Source organism: Bicyclus anynana, chromosome 18 (assembly GCF_947172395.1).
Source record: "Bicyclus anynana chromosome 18, ilBicAnyn1.1, whole genome shotgun sequence".
Taxonomy (NCBI): Eukaryota; Metazoa; Arthropoda; class Insecta; order Lepidoptera; family Nymphalidae; genus Bicyclus; species Bicyclus anynana.
The window spans coordinates 14046752-14065769 of NC_069100.1; the positions used below are offsets into that span (position 1 = coordinate 14046752).

The 19018-nt window shown below is 35.8% G+C and overlaps 2 protein-coding genes across 2 annotated transcripts in view; both read left to right on the forward strand.

The window, feature by feature from the left end:
* Positions 1-9615, forward strand: part of LOC112049274 (steroidogenic acute regulatory protein-like) — a 36625-nt gene extending 27010 nt beyond the window's left edge. The window contains exons 8-12 of the mRNA XM_052886813.1: positions 457-612; positions 1571-1675; positions 2239-2444; positions 3321-3433; positions 3858-9615. Of these exons, the coding sequence (XP_052742773.1) occupies positions 457-612; positions 1571-1675; positions 2239-2444; positions 3321-3433; positions 3858-3967 (690 nt within the window). The 3' untranslated portion in view covers positions 3968-9615. The remainder of the gene's footprint in view (positions 1-456; positions 613-1570; positions 1676-2238; positions 2445-3320; positions 3434-3857) is intronic.
* A 7626-nt stretch (positions 9616-17241) lies between these two features.
* Positions 17242-18193, forward strand: LOC112056581 (histone H1.1, embryonic-like). The gene has a single exon (XM_024097030.2). The coding sequence runs from the start codon at positions 17285-17287 to the stop codon at positions 18008-18010; it is 726 nt and encodes a 241-aa protein (XP_023952798.2). The 5' UTR covers positions 17242-17284; the 3' UTR covers positions 18011-18193.
* The last annotated feature ends 825 nt before the right edge of the window (positions 18194-19018 follow it).

Genomic DNA, 19018 nt, shown 5'->3' on the forward strand with positions numbered 1-19018 from the left:
TCATAATTGTTTAAACTGCTGTGGATTGCTTTTCATGTAATGTATGTTTAGTTTAGTTTTAAATGCATTGAGTGAGTTTACATTTTTAATTGGTGTCGGTATTTTATTGTAAAATTTGGCTCCTTCATAGGTCGGGGTCTTTTTACCATAAGTTGTTCTCGTTACAGGTAAAGTAAGGAAACTGGCTCGACGGGTTTAATTTTTCCTTTTGGTGAAAATTATATTTGTGCACGTGCTATTTATATAAAGTTGATGTATATTCAAGTTTCAATAAATAGCTTGTGGGTGGATGTTCGGAAAAGATATTGGAGAAGTGTTTTTATTGTTTTATATTCACGCTACGCCACTGGTTCAAATAGGAATAAGACGTGCTATAGTCGAAAAGTTCGCCGACGAGTGTCAAATACCGGAATCGCACCGCTGACCAACCGCTGACAGTAAAATTGTAATTTCCAGATAGACGAGTACAAAGCGTTGGCTCAAGAGAGCATGCACAACGCCTTCAACACCATCCACCTGCCCAACTGGCGGCTGGAGAAGCGCGGCGCGCAGAAGGGCGACGTGGTCGAGTCCACGCAGACGGAGCAGTTCGGAAAAGTGTACAGATTTACGGTTAGTATCATATTATAAAGGACAATGGCGAGATTGTATTTTGGGACTAGCTTTATTGACTGGCTTTATTGATTTGGTATGCGCGGTGGATTTACAAAACGGAGGTCCTGGGTTCGATCCCCGGCTGGGCAGATTGAGATTTTCTTAATTTGTCCAGGTCTGGCTGGTGGGAGGCTTCGGCCGTGGCTAGTTACCACCCTACCGGCAAAGACGTACCGCCAAGCGATTTAGCGTTCCGGTACGGTGCCGTGTAGAAACCGAAAGGGGTGTGGATTTTCATCCTCCTCCTGACAAGTTAGCCCGCTTCCATCTTAGACTGCATCATCACTTACCATCAGGTGAGATTGTAGTCAATGGCTAACTTGTAAAGAATAAAAAAAAAAAAAAAAGCTGGTAGAGGTACCGTGCATAATGGGAACCTATTAATAGTTGTTTATCGTGATAATATTAAGAAATAAGTTAATGGTAAGCAGTCTTGAAAAGCAGGGAGAAAAAAGATATACCTTAAATTAGTAGGTAATACATAAATGTGATAAACACCGCCGCTGACATACAACTGCTTGGTTGCTTCATAAATACGACAAGGCGCTTTTGCGGACTACTTTTTTTCTTTTGGTTCCCGTACTGTAAAATATATGAGTGTACGACACTTCAGAGTGTGACTCCCACTTTTGCCAATCTCCTTTGATTGTTGTGAGTTATCTTTAAAATATAGACATAAACTTTCTCGTACTATTTTTTTAGAATATTTTCATAATGATTGCGCAAACCACATTTTTCATTAATTTCATTTTTCATCGATGCCTCGCTGTTGATCGTAATTTTGTATAGCCTTTCTCAATAAATGGACTATCCAACGCAATACAGTATAGTCAATCTATACTGTATTGCGTTGGATAGTCCATTATTGTATTGTCCGTTATTGTATGTAATTGTACGATATTTGTATGTATTACAGGGAGTGGTCGACTGTCCAGCCAAGTTTTTGTATGAGGAATTCAAGAACAACCTCACCAAGCTGCCAGAGTGGAATCCCACCATACTCAAGAGCGAACTGATTAAGGTAACTAAAAAAAACATACTTTAGGAGATGAATATAAAAATATAATAGTTTATTTGCCGCACCGGCTCATTTCAATGAAATCGTTTGATTGTTTCCTCTTACCAAACTCGTCTAGAATCGCTTTAGTAGTAAGGCTGCTAATAAATATTTCTGGTTAGAACAAGGCAGGATAACGTAAATCTCCACTGTCCATAATGTCCGGACGCTCAGAGATTGCGTTTTTAACAGGTCGTAGTCGAATGGGCGATGTAACTTCAAACTGACGTACAAAGTTGTTGAACTGCGTTGTTTCAAGGTTATGCCAAGTGTTTGTCTTTGTAAATTGAATATTTCGATCCTGATAGCCCCTTTTGATCACGACCTGTCAGAAACGCAAATTCTGAGCGGCCGAACTTTAGAAACAATGTAAAACTTCTTTACGCACGCTCGACTTGGAGAGTAAGATGATGAATGCGTGACGCGCGTTACGAAAAGTGTGATCAGGCGATATATATTTAGACTTCTCCTAAACTAAGCAAAATCGTAGAATATATGAGGCCATTTAAGCACACTTTTTTTTTCAGGAAGTGGGTCCCGGAGTCGATCTATCATATCAGATCACCGCGGGCGGGGGTCGAGGTATCATCGCTCCGAGGGACTTCATCATCTTGAGGAGGATGGCCGCGCTCTCTAAGGACGGCAAGGAGGTGGACAGCGACCCCTACTGTTACATCAACAGTGGGGTCAGTGTACAGGTGCCTGGGTACCCCCCCGTCAGGGATATGGTCAGGTGAGATTTTATGGAGGATTATACATACATCCTTTAGATGTGCACACATATAATAAAAAGGTTCGTGAATATGCTGAATGGAAACGCGAACCACGTGGGTGAAATCTGCTAGTTTAATATAAATTTAGAAGTTAACAAATGTTTCTCAAAACTACTGCTATGTTGGTAGAGGCCCAACAACTTACAGACTTGTCGTTTCAAAATGCTCCCTCAAATAAATTATTTTGATTTGATCTGTGTTCTAAACTCACTTTTAGACTTGTTTTTTCAAAATGTTCCCTTAAATAAATTATTTTGATTTGATCTGTGTCTGTATTCTTAACTCTTGACTTGACTTTTCAAAATGTTCTCTCAAATAAATTATTTTGATTTGATTTGTGTGTTTTCAAGTCACCTACAGACTTGTTGTTTCAAAATGCTCCCTCAATTAAATTATTTTGATTTGATTTGTGTTCTCAACTCACATATTTGTTTTTTCAAAATGCTCCCTCAAATAAATGATTTTGATTTGATCTGTGTGTTTTCAAGTCACTTACACACTTGTTGTTTCGAAATGTTCCCTCAAGTAAAATAATTTTGATTTGATCTGTGTGTTCTCAAATCACTTACAGACTTGTCGTTTCAAAGTGTTTCCTCAAATTTTGATTTGGAATGTGTGTTCTCAACTCACTTACAGACTTGACTTTTCAAAATGCTCCCACAAATAAATTATTTTGATTTGATCTGTGTGTTCTCAACTCACAAACTTGCCTTTTTAAAATGCTCCCTCTAATAAATTATTTTGATTTGATCTGTGTTCTCAAGTCACATATAGATTTGTTTTTTCAAAATGCTCCCTCAAATAAATTATTTTAATTTGACCTGTGTCATTTCCAGAGGTCACAACAAGGTGGGTTGTTGGTGTCTCACGCCCAAGGCGGTGGAGACGCAGGGGGGTAAAATAGAACAGAAGGCTGTCTTCCAGTGGCTGATGTGCTGCGACCTTAAGGGTAAGTTATTACTTTATTTCATCATCATTATCAACCCATATTCGGCTCACTACTGAGCTCGAGTCTCCTCTCGGAATGAGAGGGGTTAGGCCAATAGTCCACCATGATGGCCCAATGCGGATTGGCAGACTTCACACAAGCAGATAATTAGGAAAAATCTCTGGTATTCAGGTTTCCTCACGATGTTTTACTTCAGCGTTTAAGACACGTGGTATTTAATTTTTTATTTCTTAAAATCTCTGCGTGTGTATAGCCTGCTAATCCGCATTGGGCCAGCGTGGTGGACTATTGGCTTAACCCCTCTCAATCTGAGATGAGACTCGTGCTCAACAGTGAGCCGAATATCTGTTCTTAATGATGATTACTAATATATCCATAGCATTCGCAAAGCTGCTAGTTAATTAAAAAAATATTTATTTTCCAGGTAAAATCCCCCAGTTTGTGCTGGACGCCGCGTTTGCTACGGTGATGTTGGACTATATAGTGCACGTAAGAAAGTTCGTAGCGGACAGCAAATCGAAGGGGATGTTCTAATTGCACGTACTAGTGCGTCCACACTGCGTCCACGCTGCGTCCACACTTGCGTCCACGCGGGCTGACTCAGTGGTATGCGTGTATCTGCGATTTACTACACAAAAAGGATAATTATATATATACAGTAAAGAGTGCGTCCACTCTTGCGTCTGCTCATACGCAGTGACATGCGAGTAATACCATATGTGCTATTTACTAGTTTACTACAGATAAAGTGCGTCCATGCGGTCAGACATTGTGGAATTCATGTATTTATCTACGAGTAGCCGACGCCTAATAATAAGCCTATGACATTCACAAATAACGCGACTTTCTATTGGCAAAAGAATTTTCAAAATGGGTTCAGAAGATCCAGAGATACAACACCACAAACTTTACCTCTTTAATATTAGTATAGATTTACAAAATGAAGTACACACTTGGATCCACATCTGCGATTAACTGCACGCCTAGAATGTGTCAACCATATACGTGACGAAAGAGACATATATACAGTCGACTAATAGCGCGAAGTCGAAAAAATATCTCTCTCTCTTTCTTCGCAATGTGGTGAAAGAGATGGCAATATTTATACAAACTTGACCATTATATTGTAGCCCGTATTTTAGGTCGGCGGCTATAAGCATGCAGTTATATCTACTCGTGCGTCCACACTGCGTCCGGCCTGGACGCACTCAAAATCTTGTGTGTCGCTTTATTACAGGGCATAGATAAATTATTATAAGCGACAATATAGATTACGGATTTCAATATCAGCTATCAGCTGTTAGCAATGAGGATGATGACTAGGTTTGAATATATTGATTTTTATGATACATTCGGGTAAATAGGGTCAATGTTAACTAATTTATACATAAAAAGCAAAGATTGACTGGATAATTGCAAAATAAATAAGATTATAAAATTTCAAAATCTACTAAAAATATTTCATCGTAATTAGATGAAAATTCATATTGTTTTAGCTTCCTTACATTAAATGTGACATTTTTTAATATATGAACTATCAACATAAACGCAGAAATAACAAAGATGTTAGTAATTTTGTTTAAACGCCCATACAAATCTAACGATCATTAATTGCCTACGACGTCATAAGTGCGTACCATTTTGTATGGGGCGTTTTCCAGGGATCCGCGGCAGCGCCGCAAATCTGACCCTTTAAATCCCTGTAGCTCCGAAAGTAATGATCGCAGATACCCTGTTACTTTTACAAAATTGCTTTACTATTAGCGTACTTGTTATTTATATACAATTTAAAAAACTGTCATCATCCCTATTCTAAAAATTGGTCCTATTAAGTCATGATACGTCAATTTTGACGTAGTATCATGACTTAATAGGGCCTATATTTCAGAATTGCTAACACAACCAAATTTTCAAAACCTAACTTTGTGTAATGTGTCGATGTATTGGTTATAGTGCCACAAACTCATTTGGTGACAGTATTGCCCCCTTCAACCCCTTTTCAATCCTTTAGGTGGAATTTTGACAAATCTTGAATGACATTATTTTTAGTATTTTTTGTGGTATATAGACAATTTTTTTTTAAATGTAACTTGTAAAATGAAGGACTTTTGATTATATTTTCGATGTAAAAAGTATTCTATAAACTTCTTTGTTGGTCTCAAATCGTATCAATTTACATTCGATTCCATTCAGTAGTTTCATTGTGATCAGAGTCAACAAAAAACAAGGACAAACACACAGACAGACAAAAAATAAAAAATAAATATTTATTATATTAATTTTCCCTAACTAAAGTTTTAAAAATTTCTCTAAGTTAAAGAATTTGAGTTTTGAAGTATAGATTTTGCAAAATGGCGACCGTAGAGACGTTAGTTCCAGTTTTGGCCACCGGATGAGAAATTTGTGTTACTATAGCAACCTTGGTAAAACAATAGACAATATAAAAAAATAAATAGTCTATGCAACTTCACGAACGATTGATTACAGATAGATAATTCAAGGTCTAAATTAGAGTAAACATGCAAGTACTAAATTAACTTTGAAATTAAGGGACATACATAAATGATGTTACACGAATAATAAAATTAAGCGGTATGCGCGGTGGATTCACAAGACGGAGGTCCTGGGTTCGATCCCCGGCTGGGCAAATTGAGATTTTCTTAATTTGTCCAGGTATGGCTGGTGGGAGGCTTCGGCCGTGGATAGTTACCACCCTACCGGCAAAGAGGTACCGCCAAGTGATTTAGCGTTCCGGTACGATGCCGTGTAGAAACCGAAAGGGGTATGGATTTTCATCCTCCTCCTAACAAGTTAGCCCGCTTCCATCTTAGACTGCATCATCACTTACCATCAGGTGAGATTGTAGTCAAGGGCTAACTTGTAAAGAATAAAAAAAAAATAATAAGCAACGCCCTCCTTCCGTTTTTCGACGCTTTCGTTCCTTTAACTTCCCTTTTCTTCCATTCGATTATCCCTATGTAATAAACGCGTAAGTAAGGCCGTATTACCTTCACGGCTAAACCACTTTTGATGCTTTTTGGTACAAAGATAAATAGACATTAGAGAAGAATACTACTTTTTTCACCGTAGATGCTCGCGGTCGGCCATTAGTACTTTGTTATCTATTTCTAACTATAATCTATAAAGAAAATCTTATCTACATACAGCTACTCATACTCACACCTAACGCATCCGTTAATAGGGAATATGCATCTTTTTAATCGAGCTGAATCTGACATAAAAAAATTATGAAAAAAATAAAAAAATCGACATAAAACGTTAACATTATTTTCTGCAAAATAAACTCTATAAATATCTGTCATATCTGATATTTTAGCGCGCTGTGCGAACGTCGACAATGACGTCACAAATGTCAAGCGACACTTTTCTATTGGTTGGCTGAACTTGTTAAAGCGGAAAATGACGTCACTTTTCACTGAGCAGTAGCGAACGTTTCGCTGTTGTTAAATTTCTCGTGGGGCTTACAAATTTTTAAAAACTAAAATTTATTATTTAAATCGAGTTAATTAAAAAAATATTGTTAATAAGTATGAATTACCAATAATTAATAAAAAGGAAAATATCTGTCCAAAAATTCAAATCGCACGTAAATTTCCTATTAATAATTCTTCCTCTTTAGTTGCTAAGGCTTTAAGGATTCGTCATTTATGTATATCCCATTAATACGCATTTTTACTTTAAGCCACACTTGCAATAATAACAAAGATGACACTGCGCCATTATCAAATTATGCTAGTTAGTTAAATAAAATTAATTTAAGTACATGAAAATTTTGAATACTCTTCCATAAATAAATATTTTTGTGCAACATCGACGTGTCATACGAAATTGCGAAATAATTGTAATTTGTGAAAATAAGAAATATGAATTATTCATTTTTTATTTGTCTTGGCTCGTTTTAATGTGTATTGTTGGTAGTTTTATGTAGGACCATTTTTTTAAAAGTAATTATCCCCATTTTTTGTTCTTCTGCATTTTTTCACCTTTTTTTGTACTCCTGTGTAAAAAATAAATGAGGAGGATGAAATCAGCCACAAACAAATTCGCTTTATTTATTATGTATTTAGTATTCAGATTCAGTTGATGTTGTTTCTAAATATTTATTTGTATGTTTTTATTATGATATATGATGATGATATGATTATTAAACAAAAAAAAACAATTTTTTTTGTTTAATAATCTTCACAAAACTTTGTATTCCTTCTTAGCTGTCACATTACCTAACATTAAGTTTTATATTAGAAATTGTAAATGTTCCTTACTTTAAATCATCTATGTGTAAGGGCCATCGCACACCTAACGAGGCGTTTTAGTAAAATCAAATATAATAGTTGAATATCAATAATCACAATAATTGATAAAATAAATAAATGAAAAATAAAAATCGTTTATTCCACTTTCTAAAATGTCATAAATACCAATAATACATATTATACCAATACCAGTTAACCGTTAAGTTAAAAAGTTAAAAAGTGGTAAAACCAGGAGTAGTATAAACTACTAAAACTCCGCTCTTCCATAGCTAGTACATAGTAATTTCGAAATAAACGCATTTTTCTTTCTTTCTTCTTTCTTACATAGTGAAATAACATATTTTCACTATGTGCTAGCTATATTGATACCATGACTGAATACATTTTATGAATATAAAAGTAGATACAAAAATACACTATAAACCGTAAGCAACTATATTTCGAAAGTAGTGTATGAGGAAAACAAAGTTTGAGAACCTGTAGTTTAAAAGTAAAAGTTATCGCCTCGATAGCAGTCCTCTGTCAAGTGTGTGTCGGCCTTAATAATGTTTTTTTTAATCTACACAAATCATGACAAAATTGGAAAACTATTAAACCTATTGAAATATATTTTTTTAAAATCTTTATTTAAAATAATATTTCGTGCTAACTCTAGATATCATCACTATAATCAGTCAGTCATTAAGGATATCAATTAAAATGTATATTTTGTAAGCTTAACATTATTATACAGTGACTATTTTATTGTTTTTTTTTTCTCCAAAAAAATCATAAAGAACAGTAAAACATTATTATTTATTATTATTAACAAGTTTCTAATTGTTAAAGGTTGTTAATGAATTATATTTCAATGTATGATCTATGTATGTAAAGAGAATCATTGATAAGTAACAAAGATAATCTGCTAATATTATGATTATAATAGATATTTTTTTACTATTTTATTAATTAAAGTCTCATAATATGATAGCCAATTTCATTTTTGAACGTCTTATTGTCTATATTTAGATATTTAGTCATGAGTAACTGTGACTTACCTTTTACTTTCAAATTATTATTTTAAGCCACCATATGCATATGCCTTATGTACTCTCTTCATACCAAAGTGTTACAGAAATAATATAAATCATTTTTGCTTATCTACTCTAACGCCTATTGTAAATCTGAATAGTTTTATAAATAAATTTTATTTTAGACAATATATGATAATAAATGAGTTGAATAAATGGCTGACTACATTTGAACTTGTTATGCCCTTATTTGTTAGCTCTTAGCCCTCATTCGCACGAGAGTTTTTTTAACGGACGTTAAATAAGCGTTCAAATACAACAAATGCATTCCCAAGTATATGTTCACATGACAACGTTTTTACAACACGACGGCTTTTTTTCTAGCAGTGTTGCATTTTCAATTTGGGGCGTTGGATAGACCATGAATTAAATTAAGAACTTATACTATATAACTTATAAAAGTTTTTTTAACGTCCGCTAAAAAAGCGAAGTTAAATGAACGCCCAAGGCCCTATTTCCAACGCCCAAAATTGAAAATGTAACACTGCTGGAAAAAGATCGTCGAGTCTTAAAAACACAGCGTTTTTAAAACGCGTGTGAACATATACTTGGGAATGCATTTGTTGTATTTGAACGCTTATTTAACGTCCGTTAAAAAAACTCTCGTACGAATGTGGGCTTAGCTACGAGTATGTATTGAGTCATGACGTAGACGCTGGAAATTTGATATTTTGCATGTATCTTGACCATGTTTAGCTGTTAAGCTTAAAATAGTTTAAGATTAAATTTATATATTGTGTATAAAATTACTATAAATACTTAGTGATATTATAGCTAGGAATTATGTAAACAGGCATTTTTTATAACAAAAGAATATAGTATAGTATAAACATTTTCATTTTTGTGTTTTATTGTTTAACTAGCCATTCCCGCAGCTTGGTGTGAGTCTTAAAGTAATTTTCATTTCCTGTATAAACGGTAGCCTGTCTTTTTCTAATTCTACTATATAAAAATAAGTCGGGGTTTCCTTCCTGACGCTATAACTCTAGAACGCCGCACGAACCGATTTCCGCGGTTTTGCATTCGTTGGAAAGGTCTCGGGCTCCATGAGGTTTATAGCAAAGAAAATTCAGGAAAAAATTCAGCGTAGGGTAGGGGTAGGGTAGAGGTAGTTGAAAGTTTACATCGAGTTTCACGCGGACGAAGTCGCGGGCGTCCGCTAGTATATTATATAAACTAGCTGATGCCGCGTGGTTTCACCCTTTGGTTCCCATTCCCGTAGGAATACGGAAATAATATATAGCCTATATAGCCTTCAATAAATGGGCTATCTGACACTGAAAAATTTTTTCAAATCGGATCTTTTTTTGAGATTAGTGCGTTCAATCAAACCAACAAACAAACTCTTCAGCTTTATAATATTAGTAGGTATAGATAAAATAAATAAATAAGCACTTAGGTACATTACGCACAATACATCAATATGTAGCCCCAAAGTAAGTGTAGCTTGTGTTACGAGCACGAGTGTCAATGCTTTCTAAACTGACCCTAAGACCTACTCCCAATGTCACAAGTCCTGGGACCCGCTCAAGGTGTTTCCTCTAACACACAATCACTGCCTCTGCTAACCGTCGCGTTAAACTCGTGGTATTTTACTTGACCAATATTCTCCTTCTCCCTTTCGTTTTAAACTGCTAACGGATAAAATATAATCGGTAATCAAACCTACGATCTTTAAGATTTGAGTTCGAACGATTTGCCACACTTCATCATCATTATGAGCCGATGGATGTCCACTGCTGGACATAGGCCTCTTGCATGGACTTCCAAACAAAATGGTCTCGAGGCGCCAGCACTGGATGCTAGCTCCCTGTAACCCGCTGGATGTCTTTGGTCCACCTAGTGAGGGGTCGATCAACACTGCGCTATCCGGTGCGGGGTCGCCATTCCAGCACCTTGGGACTCCAACGTCCATCGGCGTTTAGTACTATGTGGCCCGCCCATTGCCACTTCAACTTCGCGACTCGCTGAGCTATGTCAGTGACTTTGGTTTGGTTGCTAAACTTGCTGAAGTTAAAATACCCGTTTAAACTAAATAAATGTAGACTATTTTTTTTTTGTTTTCTCCTAACTAATAAATAAATGCGAATATGAGTTTGATAGAAACCGATTTATAAAATTCTTCATCAAGTTGTTGGCATAAGTTAAATAAAAGTAAATGGATACCAGCGTTAACCATAAACATGAAATTTCTATTACAACATGAAAAAAAGCAAACAAGGCTTTGGTCGATCCAGTGGGGATAGACCTTATAGGCTTTCCGGTACGAGGTCGCCATCTTGGAACTAATGCCTAGCCGAGTAGTATTCGCAGTTAGTAACTCAGCCCCCCTAGCCATGTGGCACGTCGATCTCTTTCTACGATCGCTAACGCTTCGAAAACTAAAAAAAAAATTATCGGAATGTCATTTGCTATCGACATGTCACGTGATCAAGATCTGTCATTCCCATACATTTTTCTAGTTTTCGAAGCGTTAGCGATCGTAGAAAGAGAGTCGACGTACCACTTGGCTAGAGAGGCAGGTAAGTAGTATTTAAATTTTCAGGTAAGTAAATATTTAATCTATGTTATGCGGTATCGTAGGTAGGTCCAGCAGGCTAATTCACTGACTTTGACTAACTTTAAACATCGTGAGGGACGTTCAACCTCCGTCCCTCACTGAGGAAAACGTGAAAAATATTGAAGATATCGTATTAGCAGACCGGAGAGTGACCGTCAGATATTTAGCTGATACTAAATGTCTGATGATGATAGTTTTCGTTTGTAGAAAGAGAATGACGTGCCACATGGCTATAGGCCCGGGACCGATATCGAGAGACGGCGCTATAGCCTACATCACCGATTTTTTAAGTCTGGAGCTTTTTTTATATTGAATAAGCTCTCGCGACCACGATCTCACCTAGAAGATGCCTATACACTCCCTTCTTAAAGATGCCCAGGTTGTAAGAGTTAGGAAACACTGACTTCGGGAGACAGTTCCACACCCTAGCCATGCGAATAAGAAACGAAGAAGCAAATCGCTTCGTCTCGTACGAAGCGATTTCAATACTGGTGATGTGAATGACATAGGGATGGAAACCGACCCGGTGTCTTGCAGTGCGATGATGACGGTGGTACGAGCTCAAATAACTCCTGCGCACACACTCTCCGAAATATATTCTGTAAAATACCTAGAGATCAGCAACCTTTCGACGGTGACCAAAGCTTTGAAGTTTTGTCAGAAGGGGTGAGTCTCCACTTATGAGTCTCCTGGCTCGGCGATCCACAGCGTCCAAAGCAGCTAGCTGGTACTTGGCAGAACCATCAAAACGATAACTGCAAAACTCCATACGCGACAGGGAGGCAGTTGGGTCTATAGTTTATTTATTTATTTATTTTAAATAGGACACCAACAGGTTACAATAAATTCTTATAATGAAATATAAAGAAATATATAAGTTACGGACTTATTTATTATAAGACCTTAGACTAATTAGATAAAGACCTGCCTCGCAAGACATTATTTTTCTGTCAAAGTATATGATCTACGATCTTATGCGATTATAAACACTGTCTTTATAGAATCGATGTTTCATAGTTTACAATCGTGTCCATCGGTTAAAAACCTCCGTAAAAATACCTTCTTGTTTTGTTGAAATGGTTTAAAAAACGAACAAAAACTGCTGGTTTAGTATAAGATATGTATGAAATTTAAGCTCGTCTTCCTTAGAAAATGGCAGAAAATTTTGTTCGTGAATTTGGGTGCGATACTAGTCCTTATGTATTTAGTCTGAGTTGCAGACCCACTTATTGGATTATTGGTTGTCACAGTACGCACTAAGTAATATAAGGATAAGGCCTAGTTCGCACTACTCCAGTAATCCAGCAAACGATTTTTGGGCGGTAAAATCAAAAATCGTTGGCACCCGCCTAAACAATAAAGTAGTCCGAACTAGGTATAATAATATAAAATAATTTATAATTAATACAGAATTCTAATGTACAAAGAACAATATTAAATTTAGATTAAAGTTAAACTACATGTAAAACGAAATATGTGTGTATAGAACAAAAAACAAAAACAAAACACTATCTAACTCTAGGTAAAGAAGATGCAAGGTCTAAATCAGGATTTCCAAAGCAATAGTATTTAAATTTCTTTTTAGGTATTCTAAATGAAATTTTATATAATAGATCATATGTATCTAGAGGCATGTTAAGCAATTTATGTAGAAAACATAAGTCTAGTAGCTTTCTGCGGTTAGAGAGTGATAAAACTTTATAGTATCTAAGGCTGGATCCGTAGTCGGTGTCGACAGCACACAAATTATCCCCAGAAGTAACATAATACAAAAAGCGTTTTTGAATTCGTTCTATTCTCATTAAATGTATGTTACAAGGATTCCATGCAACCGATCCGTATTCAAGAACGCCTCTCTTCTCTCTTCTTCTTCCTCTAGTTAATAGGTATCCACTAAGAACGGATTTTGCGAGTGTTTAGAACACTCGCAATATCCGTTCTTAGGCTCTCGCAAGTTTGTATGAGAGTCCTTCATTTTTTAGAACCTTAAAATTTGGCAAATAGATGGTTTATATCTAGTAGATATCCTTTACAAACCAGGGCCGGATTAAAGAGGTAAGGCTCTCGCAAGTTAGAATGAAAGACCTCATTTTATATGCTACAACCTTGGCAGGAAGGTAGTTAACAGTTAGTAAACGTTTGTTTGAAAGTCCTAATTTTATTTTGTGTATTATAGTTTATACCGATTAATACGCGGACGAAGTCGCGGGCGTCCACTAGTTACCTATACAGAGTGCTCAGGAGTATTTCCCATTAATTCTAAGGCTATAGGTACTTTACCGAAAATTAATTAAAAATATTCAAGGAACGTGTTCTAAAATTAATATTTTCGGGGTAAATAAAAAATAAAAAGGAAATATACTAAATTTAAATTATATCTAAAGACTCAGGCGTCGTAGAATTCGTTCGAATCGAATTTTAAGATCGATTTTGCAAATAGATCTTAAAATTATTCTTCTTAAAAATCTTATACGCATCCTTATAATTATGACGAAGCCAAGTTTTACGTATTTTAGTTACATGGATAGATGGAATTTATTTGAATACTACTACCTTTCTACTATAATATACTTTGTATGAAAACATAAAATGTTTTTATTTTTTAGTGAAACAAATATGAGTTATGCAGTTAGGCTTCTATAAGTAGACTCGTCAACGCCTTGAAGTTATGGGAAATACTCCCAAGCACCCTGTATATGCCCTACAGTCAATATAAAACATGATTTTGCAAACAGAAAACTGTCACGTGCGTAATTATGGCCAAACACCAAAGAGGTCATGCCAAGCCACATCCCACATTTGACCTCAAAACCTCAAAACTTCGAAATACATATCAATTTATACTAGCGAACCCGGTCAAGCTTCTCTTTGACCTATGTGCACTTTTTCCCTACCCCTACCCTACTTCCACCTACCCTACCCTGGCCTGACCATCAGATGAGATTTGACTACAATCTCATCTGATGGTAAGTGATGATGATATATTATATTACTTCTGTACACTCTAGCCTTTAACTTTATAATTTTTATTATTAGTTTCTTCGTTAGGTTGCCTGGAAGAGATCGCTTTTTAGCGATAAGGCCGCCTATTGAGCATTTCTTTTTTTGTTTCTTTATGGTGTACAATAAAGTGTATTTTCATTTCATTTCATTTCATGATGCAATCGAAAATGGAAGCGGACTAACTTGTTAGGAGTAGTATAAAAATCCACACCCATTTCGATTTTTTAGTACCGGAACGCTAAATCGCTTGGCGGTATGTCTTTGCCGGAAGGGTGTTATCTACCCTCCGTCTTGTAGGTCTGCGCCACGGAGGCCGTCAAAATATTTTAATCTATATTAATATATAAGCTGAAGAGTTTGTTTGTTTGCTTGAACGCGCTAATATCAGGAACTACTGGTCCGATTTGAAAAATTATTTCAGTGTTAGGTAGCCCATTTATTAAGGAAGGCTATGCCATATATTATCCCCGTATTCCTACAGAAAAAGGAACCGCGGTGTGTCAGCTAGTTTTGATATAAAATATTTTACATCCCATATATACATGTTCGTACCATTATCATAAAATCTCACCTCATGTACAGATTAACAATGTTAGTTAACAGTGGTTAGCCTACGCAACTGCGGATCACAAGGTACTGGGTTCGAGTCCACGATCGGACAAAATATTCCAAGCTTATCTGTAATCTAAGAAATTATCAGTAAGAATATCAGCCTGGAGTTAGGAAGTTGTAGTTGGTGGTGTAACCCCCGTGCCTAGGAGAGCACGCTGGTCCTTATCATTAACTTTCTTGTGGTCGCTACATAATAAAACATCACCCTAAATCCGCCAACCCGCATTGAAGCAGCGTGATGGGTCTCAGCTCCACATCCCCACTTCTATAAGGAGAGAAACATGTCCCCAGTGGCGTGCACTACATATATGCATTAAAATACTGCATACCCTAAGAGGTGTCTTCTTAGTGCTTATTAAATACAGATTTTTCCAGTATGTTTAGTTTTATTACTAGTGCATACCCTGATCAACAACCTTATGCACGCCACTGCATGTCCCACAGGCTGATAATAATTGATGAATACGTGCACCCACCCAGAATTTAGAGTGTATATGACGTTATTCTTACAACTTATATTACGTTATCGAGTAAAAATATAAACAGCCAATTGTAGAAAAGAGTTGTTTTTAATGAAAATCGTGGGGCGTTGACGTATTACAGTCTCGGATATCTGTTACAAATAAATCTGTCGTTAGTAGGTTTATAAAAAACGCCTAAAAACCTACCCTCCCCTACCGTACCCTCATAACTCATGTAATGACCAAGGGCGTCACATTGTAGGCAGTGGCGTACACTTCATAGATGCAAAAATGCACTGCCTACCTTAGAGACTCATTAGATTGAGGAAGGATTTTTCTATTTTGCACGATTTGTACGTATAGAGCATACCCTAGCTAAAATCCTTGTTCACGCCACTGATTGTAGGAACTTGCATGCTCTGCGAAAATATTGCTTTGATTTTACCTAAAATTACTTTTCTAAGTATGTATTTTTCTTTAATACTTATACTGGTCTGCCATGCTTCGGTCTGGAATTCTGGTTCAGTAGGCCAACAAAGAAATTGCGGCAAACTCAAATGTTATTCCAATGCGTTTCCGCATAGTAGTAAGATACCTAAAATAAATTTATATATGTCTTATTACAAATAAAGAACTTTACGATACATACACAGACTCGCAGGGTGAAAAAACACAATTTTTTGGCCTTACATAACAAAAGTATGGTATGAGGTCTTTCAGATCCCCAAGACTGCAACCCAGTGAAAGTGTCAAGCGGATTTTGACAAGTAGGTAAATTATGCTTATCTTGGAGTACTATAAGGTGGGTATAATATGGTAATCAACCTATTTTTAATGATCCACTGTAAGGCCTGGCCTCTCGCAGGGGTTTAGATCTTTGACCCATCACACTGCTTAAATGCCGGTTGGTGGGTTTAGTTGTGTTAATGTTAGATAACACTGCCGATCACTGGCCCTATGAGGCATCATTATCAGGGCAAAATGTACGACAAGACTTTATGTTGTTGTTCGAAAAGTTCTTCTTCAAACTTCGCTGTGGTTGGCTACATTGAAATGTGTGCTCGTTAGCATAATACACGTTGTAAGAATAACTTTACCCTAGTCTATATAATGTAATATTTTTTTAGTTTTTTCTTTTAAATAGGTAGATTATCCGATTATTTTCTGTGGTTTTGTTGCTAATTTAAAATTTAATTTTTTTGTTAATTAGTCTGATTAAACAAATTGTCAGATATAAGTTCTGTTAGGTACTGTATGTATTTTACAAGTAATACCAAGTAGTCCATTTATAAAGAAAATCTATGGCAAGCGAATCGGCATAGCGTTTCGGTACGATGCTGCATTTAAGATAGTCAGAGTTAGTCAAATAAACTGTGCCTGCGGCACATGACTATCTGGTGGAGACGCAGTCAAAGGATAATTGGTACTTCAAATATCACCGTCAGCAGGTCATTGCACTCCTTGAAGGAGAAAATTACGTGAAACTCATCAAGCTCCTCCAACGCGGATTGATGGGCTTATAATGACGATGTCACTATTATAATCATATGATGTTGGCAATCATATCCCAAATTAAAAGCCTTATTTCTGAGGCAGGGCTGTAAAACGATTTTTCCGACTCCTTGATACATGTAGGACAAACACAATAACTTCATTTTTATAATCATTATATGGCTCAAATCCAGATCGTAAAGTTCCGATTAACAACTATCCATTAAAGAAACGAGACAAAACTCTCTTTTCTCTCACTCACAAATTTTACAAAACTACCTTAAGACAAAAATATGGATCTCTTTAAGGTATTGCTCAAATTTACTTAACCTTAACAAATCCTAACGCATCGAAGAGTAAAATTAAAAAAAAAACCGAAAATGTCAGACGAATCAGATATAGAAATACATTCGGCGTTACCGAAAACTAAGAAGAAAATATCACCAATGAGTCCAACACAAGGGTTGCTGAAGGAGAAAAAAGCTGCACCGAAAACGAAAAAACTACCGACATCTACCGCAGTCGCTGGGGACGTGGTAAAAGAAGTAAAAAAAATGAGCACGAAAGAGATGGTCAACCAGGCGCTATCGAAATCAAGAAGTCGGAAAGGGATATCGCTATACGTCATCAAGAAACACATACAAGAAAACAACAGCGTCGATATCGACAAGATAAATTATTACATCAAAAAGCACATAAAAGAAAGCGTCAAAGATGGAACCATTATACAAACGAAAGGCGTCGGAGCTTCTGGATCGTTTAGATTAGCACCAGTTAGCAAACAGCCGAAAGAACCATCAAAGAAACCCAAAAAAACAACAGAAAACGAAAAAACTGAAAAACCAAAAAAAGTAAAAACCTCTAAAGAAGTACTCCTAAATGAAGAACCAAAACCCAAGAAGAAAGTATCGAAGAAAGTCGCAGTGGAAAAGGACATAAAACCATCGAAAAGTGTTAAAATAAAAGAAAATATGATGAAAAATAGTCCAAAACCCGGCCCATCGAGTATGAAGACTCCCAAAAAGAAAGTCAACCGTATGATGAAGAGGAAAAGTATCGGTTCTATCATAAAAACGCCGAAAATGAAGCCCAGAGCTGTAAAGTGAATTAGAAATAATACCTTAATGAAACCAAGAGCAATTTTTGTGATTTATAAATAATTAATGAAGCCAATAGTAAATGTTAAAAAAGTGAATATGAAAAAGTGAAAATCTGTGTTGTAACTATCTTGTATGTGTGTGTAAATCCATTTTGTATTATAAGGTATGACATTAAAAATGTAATCAATATTTTTCAGTTTTAATTCTACCATTAAAAAACCCTGAAGGAGTCCTGGGTTCCATACCTCACTCACAAATTTAGAACGCCTAATGAACGCCTTCATATATTTTTTTTTTTGTTTTTCTTGTCTGGTAGATTTCGGAGATCTCCATACACTTTTATTAACAAAATAATCAGCTTCATAAATTGCTAAAGCCTTTTATTTTATCACTGTCTTAGTGTCGAGATGTTAAAGTAGTCAATTAAAAAAAATCAAGTAGGTATTTTCTTTGATTTCAATGAATTTTCCGCAAATGTGTATTCAAGCAAATAGGAGTTCTGCAAGTAAGTTATGTATTATTGTTTTTATTTTTATCATAAATCTATTGTTTCACCTGTTTTCCATTTCCAATAATAAATATTTTATTGCAGAATTAATGTCTGGAGGAATTCGCCCACAGCAAATCGATCTGTCCGATTTAAAGTGCTAATTGTAATTTACGGAACCCTACACTGCGCGTGACTTGACCGTTTTTTTTATAATAAGATCGAGTAGGTACATTTATACCATGGGCAGTTATCAAATGTTTAAAAATATATAATTTATTAGGATAAAAAGTACAAATAGTGATGGTAAAACTGATTTATCGATACTTTTTGTTTATCGTAAAGGTGTTTTTACATTTTTTTTTATTTTATTGGTCAATAAAAATTGTTACAAGTTCATATTTACTATTGTTTATGTTATTTTTTATTTCATCTTCCTAAACTGAACCATCCTAATATGGTTTTAATCATTTTCTGTTTCCGTTAATATTATGTGGTTTTCTAACAATTTAGCCAAAATGCGTCTT